At 44.5% G+C, this 22,886-nt stretch overlaps 1 protein-coding gene across 1 annotated transcript in view; it reads left to right on the top strand.

Moving 5' to 3' along the window:
• ptk7b (protein tyrosine kinase 7b) overlaps nucleotides 1-22,886 on the top strand; it is a 123,385-nt gene that overhangs the window by 81,429 nt on the left and 19,070 nt on the right. The window contains exons 3-6 of the mRNA XM_080740463.1: nucleotides 9,105-9,207; nucleotides 9,526-9,710; nucleotides 15,205-15,352; nucleotides 21,896-22,026. Of these exons, the coding sequence (XP_080596589.1) occupies nucleotides 9,105-9,207; nucleotides 9,526-9,710; nucleotides 15,205-15,352; nucleotides 21,896-22,026 (567 nt within the window). The remainder of the gene's footprint in view (nucleotides 1-9,104; nucleotides 9,208-9,525; nucleotides 9,711-15,204; nucleotides 15,353-21,895; nucleotides 22,027-22,886) is intronic.

Here is a 22,886-nt window from a genome sequence, read left to right as displayed (position 1 = left end):
GATAAAGGCTCAGATACATCAGCTCTTCTTCCTCTATCTCCTGGTTTGGAATGGGATGCTAAGCGATATTATCGTTTATCGTGATAAAAAACACTCACGATAATCGTATCGTGGAGATTTAATGTATCGTGATATCGTCCTCCGTCATGCAATGGGATCAATTCACCTTTTATTTGCCGAGCTGCATATCCGGTACCACTTAAACCCTCTATAATTGGTAAACGATAGTTATAATATACGTACTTGATACAGTCTTTTTTTCACTCGTCATTTCCCCAAAAATAGCCGATCTATGCTATTTTTTGGCGAATGATCCGTCCCAGAATAATAGATTTTGATTATCTCGATAATATCGTAAATCGTGATTTATTTTGTCACAATAATCGTGATATGACATTTTCATATAGTATCATCCTTACTCCTGGTTCCTGCAATGTAAAGAGCATTCATTTCCTGTGGTGGGCTGGGCATCCAAAATTGCAAATGCATCCGCCCTTATACGGCTTTCACCACATGAACCCAAGTGTCCCTACTCTGGAGCCAACATCAGGCAGAGATTTGGTGAAGGGGGGAAGGAGGGGGCCTGGCATAGACCCCTGGGGTACTCCAGTCAATGAAATATATAGGGTTTAAGTGCTTAATGACCTAGACTCCATCTGTACGTCAGCCCGTCTGTGCAAACAATGCCGCTCTGACTGCAGGGTCAGACACACACACACACACACACACACACACACACACACACACACACACACACACACACACACACTCAGACACACACACACACACACACACACACACACACTCAGACACAGTACTTTCTCTCACTCACACACAGACATCCCATCTCTCAGATCCATTACTTAAGTTAAGACCCACATTTTATACTAGTTTTACAATGGTGTCACGCAGCGAAAATAAATGATATACAAGCTCACAATGTGTTACTTGTGATGTGAGCTTGTAGATCTGCTATTTTTGAAGAATTTGGATTCATTCTTTTTATCTTTTGCCTATTATTAGCAAAATAGGAACGTCGGTCCTACCTCCGGAAATCCTGATGCCGTCCCAGTATAAAGGACCATCCACTACCCTTTTTGTTTCTGCGATGCTGTTATTTATTTTTATTTCCGAATCGTTTTTCGTTTTAGACCATTCTTCAAATGACGATATCCCCAGACGTATCAGTAGGTGGAGATCTCTGATTGTGCTTAAATTGGCACTCAATGAGGATTTTGCCGTTACTGTATAGACAGTTTTCCTGAGCACTCCCATTTAGAGGGTGCAGTCAGCCATAGCTGCGGTGTTATTCTAGTCTGTTGATACGCTGGACGAGGAGTTACAAAGATCTTCGCCAGAAGTGGATTAAAATATAAATATTTTTTTCCCCACAAAGAACAGCACAGCAGGTTTTGGAAACGTTTAGTTAGTGACTGACTCCTAATGTTAGCATGCATCCTCGGGAAGCCATGCATGTTTTGTATTGATTTCCCTGGTTGTACGTAGGGTTGCACCCGCAGTAATGGCGATGCGCTCTACAGGAGGGTGCTCAGGAAATCAGTCTATATATACTGTAGCCTCTCTCACAAAGGAGAGCTGGGTGGCTCCGAGCCTGTCTGCCCCTGTCAGTCAAGAGATGATGAAATCTGACACCTCCTCGGCACTATGGACGTCGGTTCCACCACCAAAGGTTCCTCTCGCTTCCTCTAGAGTAGACAACATGCAGTATGTGTGAGTTCACCCCCACGTTCACCCCCATGTTTTTTTTGTTGCCTGGTTCCACTCCCCCGTATGGTGCCGTCAATCACCCAGAATCCCCCTCCTTTCCCCCGACGGACCACCATCTATCCTCTCTGTCTCCATCTCAGAAACCCAACACCGTGGCACCAAATCAGCTCAGTGAGCGTAACAAAGACAGCAGCAGACACAGTGTATGCGACACACACCGCACGCACGCACAGACATACAGGCCGAGTTCCTTTTGGTACAGTGAGAATGAATGAATGGCCCGAACCGCTGCCACGGTATTATCCTCTCAATGAATCTGTTATCAAGTCAATGTTGATAGGATGTCCTGCTCTGCCTCCAACATAATAATTACTTGCTCCTAATTATGGCTTTGGGTGCCCAGGTTTGCCCCTGTGCTGGTGCAACACTGAGTCACACATTCTAATAGGGATTATAGGAAAAGTATACGCCACTAATAGCTTGTATAACGCAATTTGGGCCAAATCTGAGAACAAGGCCAATAATTTGTCACCGTCACGAAATCCAGGTGAGTCAGGTGGTGGCGACTTTCGTGAGTACCCCAGTGGCCCAAAATTGCGATGGGTGAACCGCATGGGCACCGGTCCTGCTTGTGTGAGTCCAACTCGTGTCCTCCGTTTCATGACATCCTGTAGTCCAGGGGGTCCCAAACTTTTTAGCTCGTGACCCAAAAGAGAGATTAGACGTTTGCCCAAACTAGTGAAAATAGCAGATCTACAGGCTTGTAGATCGGCTATTTTCACTACTTCTTAAATATTTGTGTTCTAATTTATGGAATTTCTTAGATTTTTCTTTGATGTCTTCATGAAATTACTGGAAAAAAATGTGATATGTTTTTAATTTATGAAAAAAAAATGAAAATATTTTGTATAATAATAATTAAAAAACAAAATGTAGAAAACCAAAAATTAAAAGACAGATAAAAATGTGTCCGCGACCCACAAATGTGTCCCGACCCAGTGTTTGGGAAACGGTGGGTGCTCTAGTCTACATATCCTTGCTATTTCCCATTTCTCCCCACTGCACTATGCCATAATACCTTCTATAGGGTTTTAACAGCATTCGGGTGGACACCATGCACATTTGTAACTCAAGAGATTTTACAAATGTAACCAAATGCCAAGTCTCCGAGGTCATATTAAGACAGTATTTTACTGTGCAGGCTTATCCTGACGCTGTAGACCTCGTCCATGTGGCACCCGAAGGCAATTAATGTGACCTAGGTGTGAGCGTCAGTCATTGTTGAACAGGCGAGACGGCCCCATCCCGTGCTCTCTCTCTCTCTCCTTCTCTTCCTAAGTGACTCACTGTTTCCTCTTCTCTTAAAGCCTCATTCCTCCTCCGTCTCAGCAGCACTAATAACAGGTCTGTCTGTGTGACTGAGCCCCGGGTCACTGCTCTTATAATGGTGTCGCTCCACCCCCCATTTACCTCCTCCTCCTCCTACGCTGCACTGAGGCTCTGGAGCTGTCCTGACTCCTGACTGACACCAAAGATTTTTAATATCGTCGTTGTCGAGTGAAAACCTTGTATGTCCAAAACCATTCGTTTTGCATTCATCATTTTAAAAATGATTTAAACGAGTGAAAACAGCCGATCTACAAGCAGTGCGAGGCGTTGCGTGCTTGTAGATCGGCTGTTTTCACTACTTTTGTGCGACGGCCTTGTATGATGGAGCAGGGCTTTACTTTGCAAAAGAACGTACACATTTGAAACTTGGAGATACGAGGTTTCTGTCCAACAACGACGATATACAAGATAGGCAACCAACTTTATTACATTTACTATAATTTTTAGGTATTTTTACTTTACTGGAGTATTTCCAATTTTCTGTACTTCTACTCCACTATTTGAAGTAGATTGGCTATTTTCAAACATGTTGTACTTTTACTTTTGGTACTTTACAGTATTTCTATATTACAGTATTGATACTTTTACTGAAGTAAAAAATCACACCCGTGTGAACTGAGCGGTGGTTTACCCACCTCATAGATCATGTGTACCGATTTTTGTGACATTTGAAGAAAATATGTAGGAAAAGGAGCAAAAAGTGTGTTTTGGAGAAAATTCAAGATGGCGGAAAATCTATCCTGGCGCAAATGGGCGTGGCCTATATGGGGAGATGCGTCTTGACCCAAGGAATCCAGGGAAAAAAGAATTTTAATTTTCCGATCTACGGTTCAAGAGTTACGGGGCAAAACGTAAAGTGGGCCGTTATAGCGCCACCATGAGGCCGAGTGATGTAATTATTTTTCAATTCATTCTTAAAATCATTATGAATCTCCTCTCCGAGGTTTGAAACTGTAGCTCCTATGGTTTACGAGAGAAAAATACTTGAAAGTGATTTCTTGCATTGTCCCATTATAAGTCAATGGGGACAATTAAGCGTCGTTTTTTGCCGATTACGTCTGCATGGTGAGGCGGATCGGAACGAAAGGTAATAGCACACCATTCCTGGCCGAGCCGCACATTTTGATGTATATATTGCGCGAGTGGCGTAAATGGTGTGGCACTAGTTACGCGCCGAAGTTTAGGCTACATACAGACACGGACGGAGACAGACCCACACACACGGCCACGTATAGGAGCGTTGTGACCACCGCTCAAAAAAAAACTTTTAGAGTATTTTGTACACCACTGCACACACACTAGTCACAAACCTAATCAGCATACTCTGCTGTTCCACCTGACACACACACACACACACACACACACACACACACACACACACACACACGCACGCACGCACACGCTCTATAAGATATATGGTTGTAGAGCATCTCTGTTAGGAGCTGGCTAATGAGCCTGCTGTACGCAGACTGAAGGAGGCTCCTCCGTTTCTGTAGAAACTGTCTCCCATGATGCCTCTGGGTGCACACTGCACACAGGGGTGTTGCACCAAATTCTGGGCCCTGGGTACCAGGGATTCACTGCGGGCCCCACCGGGTGCCACGCTAACAGCTTGTAGATCTGCTATTTTTGAAAAATCTTGAAAATCAATGTAACCAATGTTTCTATGTCACTGGTGCTCAAGGACCCCCAAAATGATATGTATTTGGCCACGGATCTCAAAATATTTAGTTCCAGGGACCCTCCAGAAGCAAGATTTGAGTTACAAATGTTAGCTTAAAAAATACATATATTCAAAAATAGCAGATCTACAAGCCCTTCAGCACGGCACTCGGTGCTGCGCTGTGAGCTTGTATATCTGCTATTTTTCAATAGCTAAAGTATAAAATAATTCCAGGTCCCTCCACCTTGGGCCCTAGTAACTCCCACTTTCCCCCCTTGTGACGCCCCTGGACTCTGGCTTCACACTGCACAGTACTGTTAGGTGCGACTGTAAATCCGTTGTGACAGGTCTTTCTCTAGCGCCCCCTCTGACCTTACTGTGGTGATGCGCCCTTCCCCCTCCTCTCTCTTGAATTTCTTTCTTTCTCTCTCTCTCTCTCTCTCTCTCTCTCTCTCTCTCTATCTCCTGCTGTCTCTGGTGAATCTCACTCCATGCATATTTCATAGACAACACACACGCAACTCCCACTGTTCAGCCACAGGCCATGAGGGCTTTTCTCATCCTCTCAACACAGATCTCAGGTGTTTTTACTTACACAGACACACGCAATCATCGTCCGACTCACACAATGCAAGCAAGCAAGCACACACCCACTCACGACACTGAAAGCATGCATGCCCACCCACCGTAATCATATCATATACACAGTCATGCATATAAACGCAGGCATGCGCAACCTCTATCATTATATAGATGACAATTATCCTACATGCTCATTCTGGGTAAACACTGCTGTTTACCCAACACAACACACAGCAGATGGTTGGGGTTCCCTGGCAACTGTAAAATGTCTCATTCAGGGTACTTTGAAATTGCCCCGAAGGAATGAATGAAGTTGTAACGTGTCTTACCTGATTGGTTGGTTAATAATAATATATAATTGATGTAATGTGGCAATCAAGCTTCGCACCGTCTGGGATAATATTATCTGCTGCAGTGATAGTTGAGTGATGTCAACCAGAATTGATTCTAATTCCTGTGAATTAGTAATGGAGCTATGGAGTTGTCAGTTAAGGGAAGATACTTCTGGTTAGGGATGGGTATCGTCTGCGATACTTTTAATGGTATCGATTGCATGACGTCGATACTATCGGATATCGGTTCACGTAAAAACGAACGATACCTCGTTTCGATACTCTGGAACGCACCCCTGGCCGGTCGCATCTGTAACAGTTGGGCTACTGAGATTTTAATGACTGCTTTAGTAGGCTACACTCATTAGCCTACTGTGAAAATAGCCGACAATAGCCTATAATGTTTATTATTATGACTAGAAGCTCGGCCGCCCGAAGGGCGGCCGAGCGTCTAGTCGGCGCCCTGGCCAACTCGGGAACAATGTAAATAGGGAATGAATGCCCCGCCCTTTAATGCAAACCCCATTATACCTGTTGTCATAGGATCTGTTTTGACAATCTGTTTGCGTGTGTCCATTTATGCCCATATATGGAGATATCTGTCTGTCTGCGTCCATTTTATGCCCATATATGGAGATGGGCGGCCGAGCGTCTAGTGTAAATAGGGAATGAATGCCCCGCCCTTTAATGCAAACCCCATTATACCTGTTGTCATAGGATCTGTTTTGATCATCTATTTGCGTGTGTCCATTTATGCCCATATATGGAGATATCTGTCTGTCCACGTCCATTTTATGCCCATATATGGAGATGGGCGGCCGAGCGTCTAGTCGGCGCCCTGGCCAACTCGGGAACAATGTAAATAGGGAATGAATGCCCCGCCCTTTAATGCAAACCCCATTATACCTGTTGTCATAGGATCCATTTTGACCATCTGTTTGCGTGTGTCCATTTATGCCCATATATATGGAGATATCTGTCTGTCTACGTCCATTTTATGCCCATATATGGAGATCTCTGTAGGACCCGTTTTGACCATCTGTTTGCCTGTGTCCATTTATGCCCATATATGGAGTTATCTGTAGGACCCGTATTGACCATCTGTTTGCCTGTGTCCATTTATACTCATATATGGAGATATCTGTATCTGTCTGTCTGCATCCATTTTATGCCCATATGGAGATCTCTGTATCTGTTTGTCTATGTCCCTTTATGCCCATTATGGAGATCTCTGTATCTGTCTGTGCCTCCGACTGTGTTGCAGACAGTGCCGGTTCCCCCTTTAATGCAAACCCCATTATACCTGTTGTCATAGGACCCGTTTTGACCATCTGTTTGCCTGTGTCAATTTATGCCCATTGACTCATGTGGTGTATGTGATGTCAGAGCCTTTTATGAAGTGATGTCACAATGAGTCAGCGCTTGCGCCGATTTCCTCCGGAACAGCCTGATGTCAACAATCAGCTCCGCATAAGGAGATTCCGAAGACTTAATGAGATGTGTCAGGTGTCTCCATATATGGGTTTCAACATTCAATACGTAACCATACGCAACCTGTCAACTGCCCGTATGACGTGAGAGCAAGTGAGAGCCTTCGTAACTCACCCCTTACTTTACTTACAGAGCGCCCCGGAGTTCCCTAGCCCCTGGGCTCCTTATTCCCCTTTATTATTTAAGTTTAGCGTGAGAGGGAACTGCCCGGGCTTATCCACATTATTCACCTGGTTCTCTTAAAGGCACAGCCCGCTAATTCTCCTGAACCCAACCGCTCTGAAGAGCACACTGAACTTTGCTCACCTCGAAGTGAGAAAGAAAGACTTTAGTTTATGCCACACTCAGAGAGATTTTTTGTTGAGTCATCTAGCGTATGTGATGTCAGAGCCTTTTATAAAGTGATGTCACAATGAGTCAGCGCTTGCTCCAGAACAGCCCGATGTCAGTCATCTCCGCATACGGAGATTCCAAACCTTTCGTGCCGGATCCGAAAAACTGTGTATCGGGTCGGGTCCAGGCCTAGCTAAGAACGTAGGCAAAGGTCTGAGCTGTCTGTGTGCGAAATTTGGAGTCTGTAGCACCAACCATGTGCTGTCAGGGCTCATCCATGCGGTTCGGGCCATTCGGATTCGGCGTCCATTGACTTCAATTAGTAGTCAGGACTCCGCATATGGAGATTCCGAACCTTTAGCGTTGGTTCCGGAAAACCGCATATCGGGTCGGGTCGAGGCCTAGCTAAGAACGTAGGCAAAGGTCTGAGCTATCTGCGTGCGAAATTTGGAGCAAATAAAAAGTATCGAAAATGGTATCGAAAAGGGTATCGTATCGATTCCCAGGTATCGAAAAAGGTATTGTATCGATTCAAAGGTGAACGATACCCATCCCTACTTCTGGTTCAAGGTTGCTGGTTCGAGAAGCCTACAAGGACATGATGTTTAAGGTTCAAGAGTACCTGTAAAATAAATGAGAAATTGCATCTGAGCCCGTCTTGCATCATCTTTTATTTTGGAGTGCCGCTTTTTTCACTTTGGTGGCGTTTGATTTGAGGCTGTGTATTCCTACAGTGAGATGGAAAGAAACACTGTAGTGGGGCTTTAAAGCCAGGCCAGCCGGTGAAACCCCAAACTTCTCCAGGGGTGCCAGCTTACTACAGTTAACCTGCACACTGCCAGCACTGATGACAACACAAACTTTGATTGGAGAATATGAATAATGCCATTAACTTGTATGGACTAGTTTGGGCCATAGAAGTTAAGAGAGAAAGTATTGCCTCAATACCGGTTGGTTTCACTTGAGACTTGAGATTTCAAGAGACTAGTAAATCTTCATGGATCCCTGCTCTTACTTTTTGTTTCCAATGTCCAACTTTATAGCTACTGATTTGCTACTGCGCTTGTTTTTTGGTTATTTTTTTAGAACGACCTCCCCTAGCGGTTGATATGACCCAACAGACAGAGACGAATCCCTTAACGGAGAGAGCAGCTCGCTCCCATCGCTCCTCACTTCCTTTCTCTCTGGTTTTATGAGCTCCTCTGACAGCCAGAGAGTGGCCCTTTCTTTTTAACAGAGAAAGTAAATGTACTTTGTGTCCATAAAAACATGGTGAAAGGACACAGTCTGCCGTGGCACAACGGAGGCAGCCTGACGACGAGACGTAAGCATTTGTGTGTCCGTAACGGATCGAGAGTCACAGGGCTGTCATATAGTGCTGTGCCTGTAGTCTGTTGCATCCATTAGCGTCGGCACTGCTATCCCACAGTACCACGTTGTCTCGCAAGGACACAGTACAGGAATACCACTTAACTCGATTTCCCTCACTCTTGTTTCCTGTCCATCCTGGTTTCTCTTCCGCCGGGTTAATCCTCTCATTGCTCACCAACTCTCTCTCTCTCTCTGTACTTTCTTCCCTCTAACAGGGCTGGAGAGTGGGGGAGTGACTCTGAAGGAGCCGGCCTCGGAGCAGGAGATCGAGAGCTCTGCGCCGGTCACGCTGCGTTGCCACATTGACGGACACCCGCGGTGAGCCCCTTCCTCCCTTCCCCGTCACCTAAAGTTCAGAGTGCAGTGATCAAAGTTCACTCGGAACACTGTACTACTGACAAACTGTACCGTTCCCATTTTGGCCTTTCTCATGCCCTCTCTCATGTGCCGCCCCTCCACTTTACCCTCACGTCCTCCCCTCTTCTCTCTCGGGTCGTCCATCTTGTCATCACATTTGTTTTTCCACCTGATCACCGCCTCCTCCCTAATCCTTCATTTCCTGGTTGCTTTTTGCTTCCTCACCCCTCAACCTCCTCCCATCTCCCTCCTCTCTCCTCCCTCCCTCCCCCCCGGCAGGCCGACATGTCAGTGGTTTAAGGACGGGACGAAGCTGTCGGAGAAGACTCACCAGATCAACAACAAGGAGAGAACCCTTCTCTTCCGGAGCGCCAGCCCGGACGATAACGGCGTCTACTACTGCTGTGCCAAGAATGCAGCGGGCCACGTTTGCAGCAACAGCAACTTCACCCTCAACATCATAGGTGCGTCCGGTTGTCTGAAAGTGTGCGTGCATGCATGAGGGGTAATGTTTTCTTTTTCTGTATGTCGGCCTGTGTCTGTGTTCGCTCATGTGTGTACAGTGCACAGTTGGCTGTGATTTATACTTGGTTGCACACAGGTTTCACGGCCCGAAAATAGCGGATCTAAAATGTTGCACGCTACCAAGTATAATCAGTGTATTAGGTGTATGCCCGCTTCACGCACTTGTGTGACTGATCAAGGGGCCTCTGCAATAACATTCCACACAGGCTAAATCCTCAGTGTTTACATCCCACGTTGATAGTTTTAAACACTCTCCGGGCTTCAGAGAAGCTGCCGCCGCCGGCGCCAGCATCCTTTTTAGAGTCGGGTAACGGCTAAATGAATAAATCATTGGAGCTCACCGCTTATTTCTTTTCCACTGTGTATACATATTTGCCACTTTTTAAAACCGGCTGTGAATGTTTTTAGATTGTGTGGGTGTGGGGTGTGGGTGGGGATGTGGGGGGGCTGACGAGCACGATGAGATCTGTTGCTGGGGGAGTACCTGGACCATTAATATGGAGAGAGGGAGATAGAGAGATAATGATGTTACTAGCAGAGAGTAGGGATGGGACGATATGAACATTTCATATTACGATTATTGTGACCAAATAAATCGCGATTTACGATATCATCGCGATAATCAAAATCCATTATCCTGGGGTGGAACATTTGCCCAAAAAATAGCAGATCTACAAGCTCGTTGTGAGCTTGTAGATCGGCTATTTTTTGGCAAAGACATTTCATAGAGAGTGAAAAAAGGTATGTATATAATAATTACCTTTTACCAATTCTAGAGGGTTTAAATAATAATAATAATAATACATTTTATTTATAACGCGCTTTACATTCTTGCGAATCTCAAAGCACTACAAAGCAGAAAACTAAAAACAGGCAGAGAAGAAAAACAGCACAAAAATAAAAATAAAAACAGCAGAAAAACAACAAATAGGCAACCAGTCCGCAAAGGACATCAACAGGGCATAGACTAAGTTAAAAATGCTTTGTTAAAAAGGTGTGTCTTTAGTCCATTTTTAAAATCATCAGTGGACAGTGGAGCTCTCAGGTGCTCAGGGAGGGCGTTCCACAGGCTTGGGGCTGTGAAGCTGAAGGCCCGGTCACCCATGGTGCGAAGGTTGGTGTCGGGGGTAAGGAGAAGGTTGGTGTTTGAGGAGCGGAGGCTTCGGGTGTCTGGTTTTCGGTGTTAGAGATGCAGCTCGGCAAATAAAAGATGAATTGATCCCAGTGCATGATGGAGGACGATATCACGATAAATTAAATCTCCACGATACGATAATATGGCTTATCGTCCCATCCCTTGCAGAGAGTGTGATAGTATCTACTGCACCTACGCCACCAGACTCTACACATCACAAAGCGTCTTAACTTCTGAACAGCAGCTCCCTCTGAGCCGTGCTTCTGTTTTTCCATTTACTTCACCATTTGGCCGCGGTGAACCGCCTGTGGTGTGTTTACACAAATGGGTGTGCTGTAATATGTTGTGGCTTATTTGCATTTTTTTCAGTTTTTATGTCTTTGGGCTGTTTTATTTGTATTTCTGTTTTGTTTGTGCTCTGAGTGTGTGTGTGTGTGTGTGCATATTGTGTGTTTGCCAGGGCTGTTAGCACCTTTTGCTCAGTCAGAGGGGAGTACAGTAGGTACAGCAGCACATCTGTGAGGGAAATCTGATGCCCCTTGCCACTCTAATTAGCCACCTGCAACACACACACACACACACACACACACATACATACATATACATACACACACACACACACACACACACACACACACACACATGCACATTCGTGTGCGCACTCACGCAAGATTAACACCTGGGTGGAGGAAGAAAGAGAAAGGATAATTGTTGAGTTTCTAGTTTCCAGTTCCACCCTTTGCGCCCCTATAGGGCTTCCTTCACCTTAAGGAATGGCTGACGACATCTTTAGACAGGTTTAAATGGATGGTCACAGGTCCTTGATTAAGTCCCATACATCTTCCATCTGGGTGGGCCAGGTGCGCTCTGCTCTGCTCTGCTCTGTTCGTTTTCTTCTTCTTTTTTACACATCCTAATGCGTCGATGGCTGCCAACCTGCTTCGGCTGTTAAGTTTAAAACGACCACACACGGGGCGCCCACTGGCCTACTGGTCCGGGCGCATACTACCACATGGGCCTTGTGTAGCCTGGCGGCGTCGCCAGTTCGATTGCCGGTCCAGACGACCTTTGCTGTGTGTCACTCCCTGGCTTGCTCCCCATTTCCTGTCAGTCTACTATCCGATCAAATAAAGGCATAACAAGCCCCAAAAACAAATCTTTAAAAACGGCCACACACATAAATCTGGATTAGAGAGTATTTATGTTGCATCGAATCAGCTTTTATATCTGAGCGTGTAGTTGTGTACTGCCCCACACTCTCTACTCTCCTCCCTGGAGACTAAGCTTCAGCTTGATATTTGGGCTATAGAAATGTGCTAAAAGCTGTGATAAGTCCTATGCTGATTACTCCTCCACCGGGGTCTCCCACCTCCCTGGTTCCAGCTCAGACGAGGCCAGGCCGGGTCAGGTCAGGTCGGGTCAGGTCAGGCAAGGCCAGCATTAGTCAGAGCTGGGGAGGGGTGCAAACACTGCCCGGCACCCAGAAAGAGTCTCACTTGCTGCTAAATCATGCTTTGATACTAACGGCCTGTGGCTGAATTTGATCACTAGCTGTAGCGCCATCGGTGTGGCCTGGGATGGATTAAGGGCTGAGATGACCCCTGGGAATAGTATTCATGGAGACCCTCCTCTCTTAACTCAAAACCAGGGCACCCCATTCACCCAATTCCATTCTCAAACTAGAACTGCCGAAGAGGAAGCACCATACAGGTGACTTCACGTTGGCAAAGGCATACATCACCGACTTTAGAGTAACTTTTAGCCAATTTAACGTTGCCAATGTGACCCTGGCGTACAAAAAAAAATTTGGACTAACAGACAAAGCCAGATGTTGGAGCTTAGCTCAGGAGCACTGCTCAAAAATAACAGATCTACAAGCTCACAACGTAATACCACACGTGTTGTGAGCTCGTAGATGAGCTGTTTCCGATTGAAGACATGATGCGCAAACCAAGTATAAATCACGCTTTACTGTCTCGTTTTTAACAAAAGAAATGAAAGTTAAAGTCAGCCCAGAGCTTAAGCGCTCAGTGTGACATCGCAGGGTAAAGCAGCTTTTAATAAAACCCAGCATGGAATGGCATGTGTTTACTAGTTACATTGAAACAGGCCCCTGGACAGTGGTGGAAAAGGTACTCACATATTTTATATTGTAAGTACTTTTGTAACTTTAAAAGTATCAATACTGCAATACTCTGTTACACATAAAAGTCCGGAAGTACAGTACTTAAGTAAATGTACTTAGTTACTTTACACCACTGCCCCTGGAGGTCAGTGGCCCCTGGGCCCTGTATCCATTGGACTGGTGTGTAATCCATCCCTGGGTGTGGCACAGATAGGTGAAACACACCAACAGTGTTTACATTAGCTGCTGAAGTGCCACATATGATATTAGGTGCGTTAGTCCTTTTTCACATCAATGACCATTATTTATTCAGCACTTGAGCCACAGGCCACCATTTGATGAGATTTAGCCTCTCAGACCCAAGACCCAGGTTACCGTTGGATGAGTTTTTTTTTTTTTCGGACTAACAGGCAAACTTTTATCAAAATAACAATTCTTCTACATTCTGTAATTGTCTAGACTTCTTGTAAATTAAGTAATGCAGATGTTTAACAATAATCTAAATCAAGAGTTAAAGATCTATGAGGGTCCATTTGGTTACTAACTCTCCATCATTTGTCTGCCAGTGGTCCCCGTACCATTGGTTGAAAACCACTGAGTTAGCTAGTCACTCATGTTTATTTTGATTCACCTATTGGGACTAAAGTACTGCATTTATGTAAAGGGGTAAATTAATACGTACAGTACATCTCTATACTCACCGAACATACTCTTTAAAGTGTGCTGTGAACGCAAGGTGAGCGAATAAGAGGGGAGGCACTGGAGGCAAAGTTTAGATCAACATCACACCAGATGAAACCCTGCGAGGGGTCTGAGGTGGTCCAGGAGGCACAGAGGAAGAGCTGATGGCTCTGATTGGCCCTGGGCCTGCTGGTGGAATGCTTCTGTTCACTGGCTGACCTCATTAGCAGAACCTCCCCCAGGGCCCGTGAGGCACTGATGCACACTGCAGTGCCACCTGAAGGCTGCCTGCCTACCTGCCACACTCTGCTGTTGGCAGCTTTTAATAATGCCCGGTGTGATGGCCTGTGTGTGTTTCTGTAATGGGGAGGGTTGCACTTACGTGTGTTTGTGTTTTTGGCTTTTTGCATCTCTATTCTCTGTTTCCCAAACACTGGGTCGGTCGTGGACACATTTTTATGGGTCCCTTAAATTATTATCTATACTATAATTTTGCGAATGTCTGTCTGAGTGTCTGAAACAGCGTTTCTCCTCAGTGGCTGGAGCAATTGATCTGAAATCGCATCACAATTAGCATATGAACACACCTAACATAACTGTGAAGCCCGTTTGTCACTTTCACAAATCGTATGCTGTATATTAGCATTTTTATGGTGTATCTACTATCTATTCTGCATCTAGCATGAGGCGCATCTATTCTGCATCTAGCATGAGGCAACATGTTTAACCAGCTCTCTCTGTGTGTGTGTGTGTGTGTGTGTGTGTGTGTGTGTGTGTGTGTGTGTGTGTGTGTGTGTGTGTGTGTGTGTGTGTGTGTGTGTGTGTGTGTGTGTGTGTGTGTGTGTGTGTGTGTGTGTGTGTGCGCGCAGGCGGGTGTGTGCGCAGACGGGTGGGCGGGGGCTGGGGGGGGGGGGTAGCCATTTAACGAAACGGGTATTTCTTACATTGATGCTCCTACATATTATCATGCAAGCACCAGTTAAAGTTACTTTCCATCCCTCATATACTGTATGCACAGTGCACATCCCATAACCCACACACTCACTGCACATCATTTTGGAGCTCATATCTTTGAACGGGTAAGGGCTAGTTATTATTAATTAAAAAACGAATTAAATTATTTTTTCAGTAATATGATGAGAAATAAAAGAAAAATATAACCAATTCCATAAACTACAACACAAATGTTTAAGAATTAGTGAAAATAGCCGACAACTCGGCTCACAACGCGGCACTTAGATCTGCTGTTTTCACTAGTTTGCTAAAACCACTGCTCTATATTTATTTGTGTGTGTGCTGTGTGCTGTGTGTGTGTGTGTGTGTGTGTGTGTGTGTGTGTGTGTGTGTGTGTGTGTGTGTGTGTGTGTGTGTCACATTTCAAATGTGTGTGCGTGCCACATTATTGTCTCACCTACCCTGGTTTTAATGGAAGCTGTTTGTGTAGTGTTACTAAAGCCCCCCTCTCCTCTACTCCCCCTCCCTGCGCCATCAGATAAGAGTTTTCCCCGGCCCGTGGTCACGCCCGAGAACCAAGTGGTGTTGAAGAACGAGGAGGCCGTCTTCCACTGCCAGTTCACCGCGGAGCCCCCGCCCACCGTGGAGTGGTACCATGACAACGAGGTGTTGGTCAACAAATCCCGGTATGTACCCCCCCCCCCCCCCCTCTCTCTCTCTCTGCAGCCATGCATCTAGGGGCGTCACAAGGGGGGGAAAAGTGGGACTGAGTTACTAGGGCCCAAGGTGGAGGGAGGGGCCTTAATCATTTAATATTTTAGCTATTGAAAAATAGCAGATATACAAGCTCACAGCGCGGAACCGAGTGCCGTGCTGCGAGTCGTGAAAATGTGCGCAAATCTTTGAACGTGTATTTTTTAAGCAGACATTTGTAACTCAAATTTTGCTTCTGGGGGAACCCTGGAACGAAATAGTTTGAGATGGGGGTCCGTGGCCAAATACATATCGTTTTGGGGGTCCTTCACATGAAAAAGTTTGAGCACCACTGACATAGAAACATAGGTTTTTCAAAAAACCTTAGAAGGTTTTGAAATATTCAAAGACTAGCACAAATGTTCCAGATTTATCAAAAATAGCAGATCTACAAGCTCACAGCGCGGCACCGAGTGCCACACTGCGAGCTATTTTTCAATAGTTAAAGCACAAAATAATGGGTAATAATGCGTTCCCAGTCTAAATGGGTTAAACCCCCTCCCTCTATGAAGAACATTCATGGGGGGCCCGCAGTGAATCCTTGTACCCAGGGCCCAGAATTTGGTGTGACACCCCTGCATGCATCCCTCCTGTCTGCGTGTATCTATTCTGCATCTAGCATGAGGCAAGACCCAAATTCTAGAGAGAACCGCTGATATAGGCCGATTCTACAAAATGTCTTCAATCCTAACAGTTTTCTGAAAAACCTACGTTGTTATATCAGTGGTTCTCAAACTTTGTCATGTCAAGGACCCCGAAAATGATGTGTGTTTGGCCGTGGTCAAAATATTTTGTTCCAGCCAGGGACTCCCAGAAGCAAGGATTTGAGTTAAAAATGTTCACTCTGAATTTGGGTCTTGCCTCATGCTAGATGCAGAATAGATAGACGCCTCCGGGCTTTATCTTGTATGTATTACACGTTCCTCCTGCTGTTCTACACCTCCCTTCATCCATCACTCATTGCATGTTCTGTTCTCCAACTCATCATTCTCTTCTCACACACACACACTTTTTTGGAGCTGTGTGGAACACAAGCTCCCTATACGTGGCCGTGTGTGTAGGTATGTGGGTATGTGGGTGGGTGGGTCTGTGGGTCTGTATGTAGCCTGTATGTAGTAACCCTGGGTGACCAGAGAGGTGCTGTTGAGTCTAGCCTGCCCTGAGCATCAACTGCAATACACACACACACACACACACACACACACACACACACACACACACACACACACACAGCTCCACTTCGAACAGAGGTTCGATTTTTTCAACTCATTCTCTCTTCCTTACTCCCAAATGTCAACTCCCTTCTCTTCCACCTTCTCATATATCTCTCTCTCTCTCTATCCCTTTCTCGCTCTCTCTCCTATACCTACATTCCTGTGCTCACTGCTGGACTGGGACATAAATTCAGCCCTTGCATCTTGGCCCAGACCGGCCCACCACAACCGGCACGAACCGAACATAGAAGATCTACAAGCCCACAACGTGTCGAGGCTGTGGGCGCTTGCATGCTGTTAAATGTTTGGGTGGGTGGGACTCCAGGGCCACAGTAGCCTGTGATTGGGCTACTAAGCCAATGGCTCTGTGGGCCGGTGCTACTGAAGGATTGGCCCTCTCCACAGCCAAAGCATTACTGTAACTATCCTAAAATGGTGGCCCAAAAACCTAAAATAAAAAAGTCAAGGCCCACTTGTATAGTCGGCCCACCGGGCATATGCCCAGTATGCCAGATGCCCAGTCCACCTCTGCCTGTGCCGTGTGTGGCGTATATTAATCCTCCTGCATGGTAAAACTCATTCTCTCTCTACGTATGTCTCTCTCTCTTTCTCCGCTATGTGTTTGCTATCACAGCTCACACTGAGATGAATTTGAGGGGTAATGTTGCGCACAGAGGAATGTTATTCCTGGAACGAACTACCGTGTTGCTGTTGCACCACGCAGCTATACATCACACGATGGCGGCCTCGCTCCCACCCTCCCCATGCCTGTCACAAACTCTTTGTAGCTCTCCATGGTTCTTGTACTGCTGAACCACAAAAAAACAAAGCAATGCAAGCCCTTAGGCTACAATCAGCCGTGCCACCACGTCCCATATAAACACCTCATGCGAGCACTCGAAAATAGGCAATTTCTTTAAGCCCTCGCCTCGGATGCAGCCCCGTTCACCGTGATGAGTGGGTAGCCAGGGGTCTCCTACAGTACCATGATTGGAGAGATTGTGTTCAGTGAGTGAGGGGAGGTGAAGGGAGTGTGAACATCGATACTACCCAGTCAGTCGCTTGTGTAATGAGCTTGTCAGACACAGGCGCGACGACCCCGGCCCCCCCACCACCACCCCCTACCTCGCCGCTAATGCTGAGTAAGCATCGCTGCTGCGCTGGAATGGATAATAATGCGTGCAGTGTGCACACATGGATACACACACCCACACTCAAAATGGGCCCCCTGTGCGTCCATTTTTACACTCTACAGTCTACACACATGTAGAGCGGAGGTAGCACATCTACTTTTCTGAAGATTCATTTTGTAACCTGAAATCTTCCCGAACCGGTCTAAGCAACTAAGGATAGAGGATGGGGAGGTAGCAGATCTGATAACGCATCGCAGTGAGCTTGTAGATCAGTGATTTCTTTTTAGATTTTTTGATAGAGCTTAAGATTTTGCTGTGAGCACGGACACACACAGTTGCTCAGTTTCCGTCCTGCACAAAGACAAACAAACATACAATAAACACACACAGGCACACAGCTGTGTATTCCTCATACCACTTCGTGTGTGTTTCTCCTCGGTTCACAGCAGTGGTGGAAGAAGTACTCAGAGCTTTTACTTAATTAAAAGTAGCAATACCACAATGTAGAAATTATTTTTTAAAGTTCTGTATTCAAAATGTTACTTTAGTAAAAGTACAAAAGTATTGGAACAGAAATGTACATAAAGTACCAGTACTCAAATCTTTCAAAATCTTTCGAAAATAGCAGATCTACAAGCTCACAAGGCATCGCATCGCAATGCCTTGTGCGCTTGTATATAGGCTTGTAGATCGTCTGTTTTCGAAGAAAATGAACAGTTCTTCATTGGTTTATGTGTTTTGTAATGAAGTTAAAAATCTAACAAATTGGTGAAAACTAAAGTTTATTGTAGTGAAATAAAAAAGTACAGTATTCGCCTCTGAGATGTAGTGAAGTAAAAGTATACATTTATGAAAAATGTAACTACTCAAGTAAACTAAAGGTATCTTGTAATGGTACTTAGTTACTGTACACCCCTGGTTCCCAGCATGTGGCCAGGGCGAGTGAGAGGCTGGTATTTAGCTGGTATTTGTTGTGTTTATTGATCTGGCCTCGGTGTAATGGCAATGGAACGCGTCTGTCTGTCTGCAGGGGATTGTTTCTGCCTTGCACCTGTGTGCAGTTCACACACCCGCCAAGCAAAAACATTCTTTGATGTTGCCTTTAAGACGTGTTGCCCAGGCTGTGAACTTTGTGTGCGTTTTTACGCTTCGGCGGGGGAAAAAAGTGTCTTACAATGACACTTTAATCACACTTGCAGTAGACATTTTTCACCGTTCACGGCAGCCGTATTGAAAAGAAATGGTAGGGTAATAAAGAGGTTACCAATGGTGGTAATTAAGGTTCAGTTCCATTTAATGTAGCAGAGCATTTCCTGTGAGCCAACAGGCACAATACAATAGCAGCACCCTGACTTGTACAGAACCCTAATTAGCATCATTGGTAACACCTGTATTTAGTACTATTTACCCTACTATTTCGTGTCAAAATGGCTGGTCTATTGTTTTGGCTAAGAGAGGGGTGGGGAAACATAACACGCTGTCGGTGAGAGTTTTTATGTCGTAAGCAGAATTGTTAAAACAAACCCAAGCTTAAAGGATTCCTATAGCTGTTGAAGCTTACATTTGCTGTGGTTAATAAAAGCACTGAAGTCTCTCGTCGCTATGCGATGTGGTTGTTTTAGACTTCTGGGCCAACTAACGTTCCACAGAACATTTAGCCATCGGTGGGTTGGAAACGTGTACAGTACACACACACACACACACACACACACACACACACACACACACACACACACACACACACACACACACACACACACACACACACACTACCAAAGCTCATTACCCCCCTGCTGCGGTACACAGACAGAAGGGAGACCACAGAAATATCCCCTTTCCTCAGGGCTTCCATTGCAGCACCAGATACACCACTGGGACCTTCATAAATCCCCTTTTTATTTTGGCTGACTCTTCTTAAGAATCACACAGTGTTCCCAAAATGCATCCAGCAGTTCCTGCCCAGTTAGCTTGCTTATGCCTCCGAGACCCTGACCTCCATATTAATTTACCCCATAGCAGCAGTTTACAGACGTGAACATAATGAGAATCTCCCTGAGTTGTGACAGGCTGTTGATTTGCCCTGTCAGTCGCGTTGGTGCCTAGCGTTGTTGTTGGTGGATGTGAGGCTGTCATGCATGTCTGAAGGTCAGACCTTAATTACTTCTTCTTTCTTATAGTCTCCGTCGCTGGAACTGACATTCCCCTCAGCCCTGCCAGGAGCTGGCCATCACACTGGGCTTAGTGAAGCCACGGCCTCCGTGAACTCAGACATTATCCAAGCCACTTTAATTTATGATGTGGCTCTATGTACAGTGAAGGCCTGAGTCATCAGACCATTTGTAGCATATCTTACAATTCATGCCAATATGTCCCACTCACATGGGGAAGTATGACTGGCAGTTATAACAAACCATAACAACAAATGGCTTACTACAAAATAATCTTATCAGAGAAATATTACTTAGTATTTTCATGTGCAATTTTGAAGTGTAATTTGGGCTTTGGTCTGCCAGCACCAGATGGCTTTTGTTAGTTGGTTACAGAACCAGGATGATTATGATGGTGCCACATATGGGGCCCAAGCACAAAAAATATGTATAAATTATATAAATGTTTGTTTTAATTACCATCTGTCATGCTAAATAGGTAAAATAAAACAAGATGGTTTATACTGTAAATCCTATTTCACTCAAATGTGGCACTGTGAATGTATCTGTTTTTGTACAAGTGAAATTCCTGTGGCACCATCAGACTGTTAATGAGTTAAAGGACCATAGTGGTGGTCTGGCATGTTTAGCCCATTGACTTCACATTACTGCTCAACATTTTCCAAAGCATGGTTTGATTTCTGAGGAAGCCATTGGATTTACTTTCAGAACAGAATGAACATTTTCTTGCAGAGACTTGAAACTTGTTTGAGATAGCTTTTCCCATACACTAAACATCATTGTGTGGTTCTTTTTTTTTGTCAAAGCTATGTTGACGTTTCATTTTAATGCGTTTCAAAGCTCAGATTGATTTGACAAGCCTTGCCAAAAATGGTGCCTACTGCCTGGAGTTAAGATTGATTTACAAACGTATAAACTGTGCAAGGGTGTTTAGCCAACATTGACTCAATTATTCAGTTCCGTTTGGTAATGTTTTAATGGCAATGGATAAAATGAAATGAAAACATAATTAACACAAAAATAGTTAATTTATGTGTATGTGTGATAGATGGCTGTGAACTTTATTTAATAATTACTTTTTAGATTTGATTATTATTACAAAACATACATTAACCATTTCAGCCCTATTCAAACTTTGTTTATTTAACAATAGCTGATCTACAATCTCACAATTCGCCGCCTTGTAGAGCTGTTATTTAAAAAAAATGAAACCTGTGAAATGGGTCATTCATAAAATGGGTACTTTGACTTTTGGTACTTTTAAGTACATTTTGATGCCAATACTTTTGTACTTTTACTCAAGTACATTTTGAATTCAAGACTTTAACGTGTCACTTTTAATATTGTTCTACATTGCAGTATTGATACTTTTACTTAAAGGACAACTTTGTTTTTTTACAACAAGGGTTCATATTTTAGATTGTAATTGGAGAAAAGAAAAAGTGAGTGTTAAAATGTTTTCATTTGCTTCGTTCTATTGTTCTATCGCGTTTACCGTGCTAAAATGTGGGGCATGCGTACGCATGGGGGCATGCGTACAAGTGGCGAAATATGTCTTTTTAGACACAATAAGCCAGCAGTTTCTTTATTGCTATTTACAGTAACACTTCTAGCCACCCGACTATAAAACGTTGTGTTGTATCTTGGGAATGGGCTTATTCTGTGTAAAATGACATATTTAGCCACTTGTACGCATGCCCCCAACCACTGAAATAAGAATCTCGAAAACAATAGAAATAAGTAAATGAAATCATTTTAACACTCATCTTTTATATTCTTTAATTACAATCTAAAATATGAGTCCTTGTTGTAAAAAAAACTAAAGTTGTCCTTTAAGTAAAAAATGTGAGTACTTTTTCCACCACTGATCCATTGTGACTCTGTCTCAGTGGTTGTCTCACTGTTGCTTCCTCAGTGAGTTTTGAACAAGCTGTAACTCTTACCGTGTCTCCTGTCCACAGAGTGTTCCTGTACTCCAATGGAACCCTGCACATCACTCAGGTCAAGCCCAGAAACACGGGGGTCTACAAGTGTGTGGGCCGCGGTCCCAGAGGTCCCGACGTCACTCTGGAGGCTTCCATTATCATAGCAGGTAAACACAACACACGCAGCTTTTATAGTTATTGAACAGGTAACCGATCAATAGCTTGTCTCACTGAAACCTGAGTTTAAGAGGGTAATCGGTTAATGTCCTCCCCTCCCAGCTTACTGCCCTTCTCTTTCTTTGTTCTCATTCCAGTGTTACATTTTACAACAAATTTTGATTTAGTTTTAGTCATAGTCTTTTGAATACATTTTCATTTTGTTTTAGTCATATTTTAGTTACCTGAAATGTTTTTTTATTTTTTATTTTGTCGACAAAAATGTATGTTGGCGGGCCGTAATGATGTCATAATGCATGATTTTCAACTTGTTTACGTGCTGAAAATAGCCGGTCTACAATTACAATATTTCATAGCTTGGTATTTATTTAGTTTTAGTCAGTGAAAAAAGGCAGTCGACGAACGTTTTTCGTCATAGTTTTTAGTCAACGAATTGAACACCGCCTCATTCCTCACCTCCTCTCGGTCTCTCACTTCGAGCCAGATTGTGGCCTGTGATAAATAATCACATTACACCTTATTGACGTCCGCCCAGCCAGCTGTATCCTCCACAGAGTCCCTAACCCTCTTACCCCTTACCCCCCACGCTCTCCTCATCCACTCTCCCCTTTTCCTCCAGTAGCCATTTCCTCCTCCTGTTCCTGTCTGTCCCGTCTTCCTCACTTAACAGCTGTTAGCTGCGGCTACCGGGCTGGTTTATTATTAGAGTGTGTTGACATTGGACACGTTTGGCCAACCGTTAGCCAAACAAATCACAGTAGAGGTTCATGTGCAGGTAGCAAACAGACAAAACCATAATGATAATAATTATCACATTTTCAGTAAATCTGTGGAAGTGGGTTAGGGTTAG

The sequence above is a fragment of the Nannobrachium achirus genome (genome assembly GCF_963921795.1).
Source record: "Nannobrachium achirus genome assembly, chromosome: 13".
In the NCBI taxonomy this organism is placed as follows: Eukaryota; Metazoa; Chordata; class Actinopteri; order Myctophiformes; family Myctophidae; genus Nannobrachium; species Nannobrachium achirus.
Note: the sequence above shows the minus strand (reverse complement) of the source record. Positions and strands in the feature narration are given on the sequence as shown.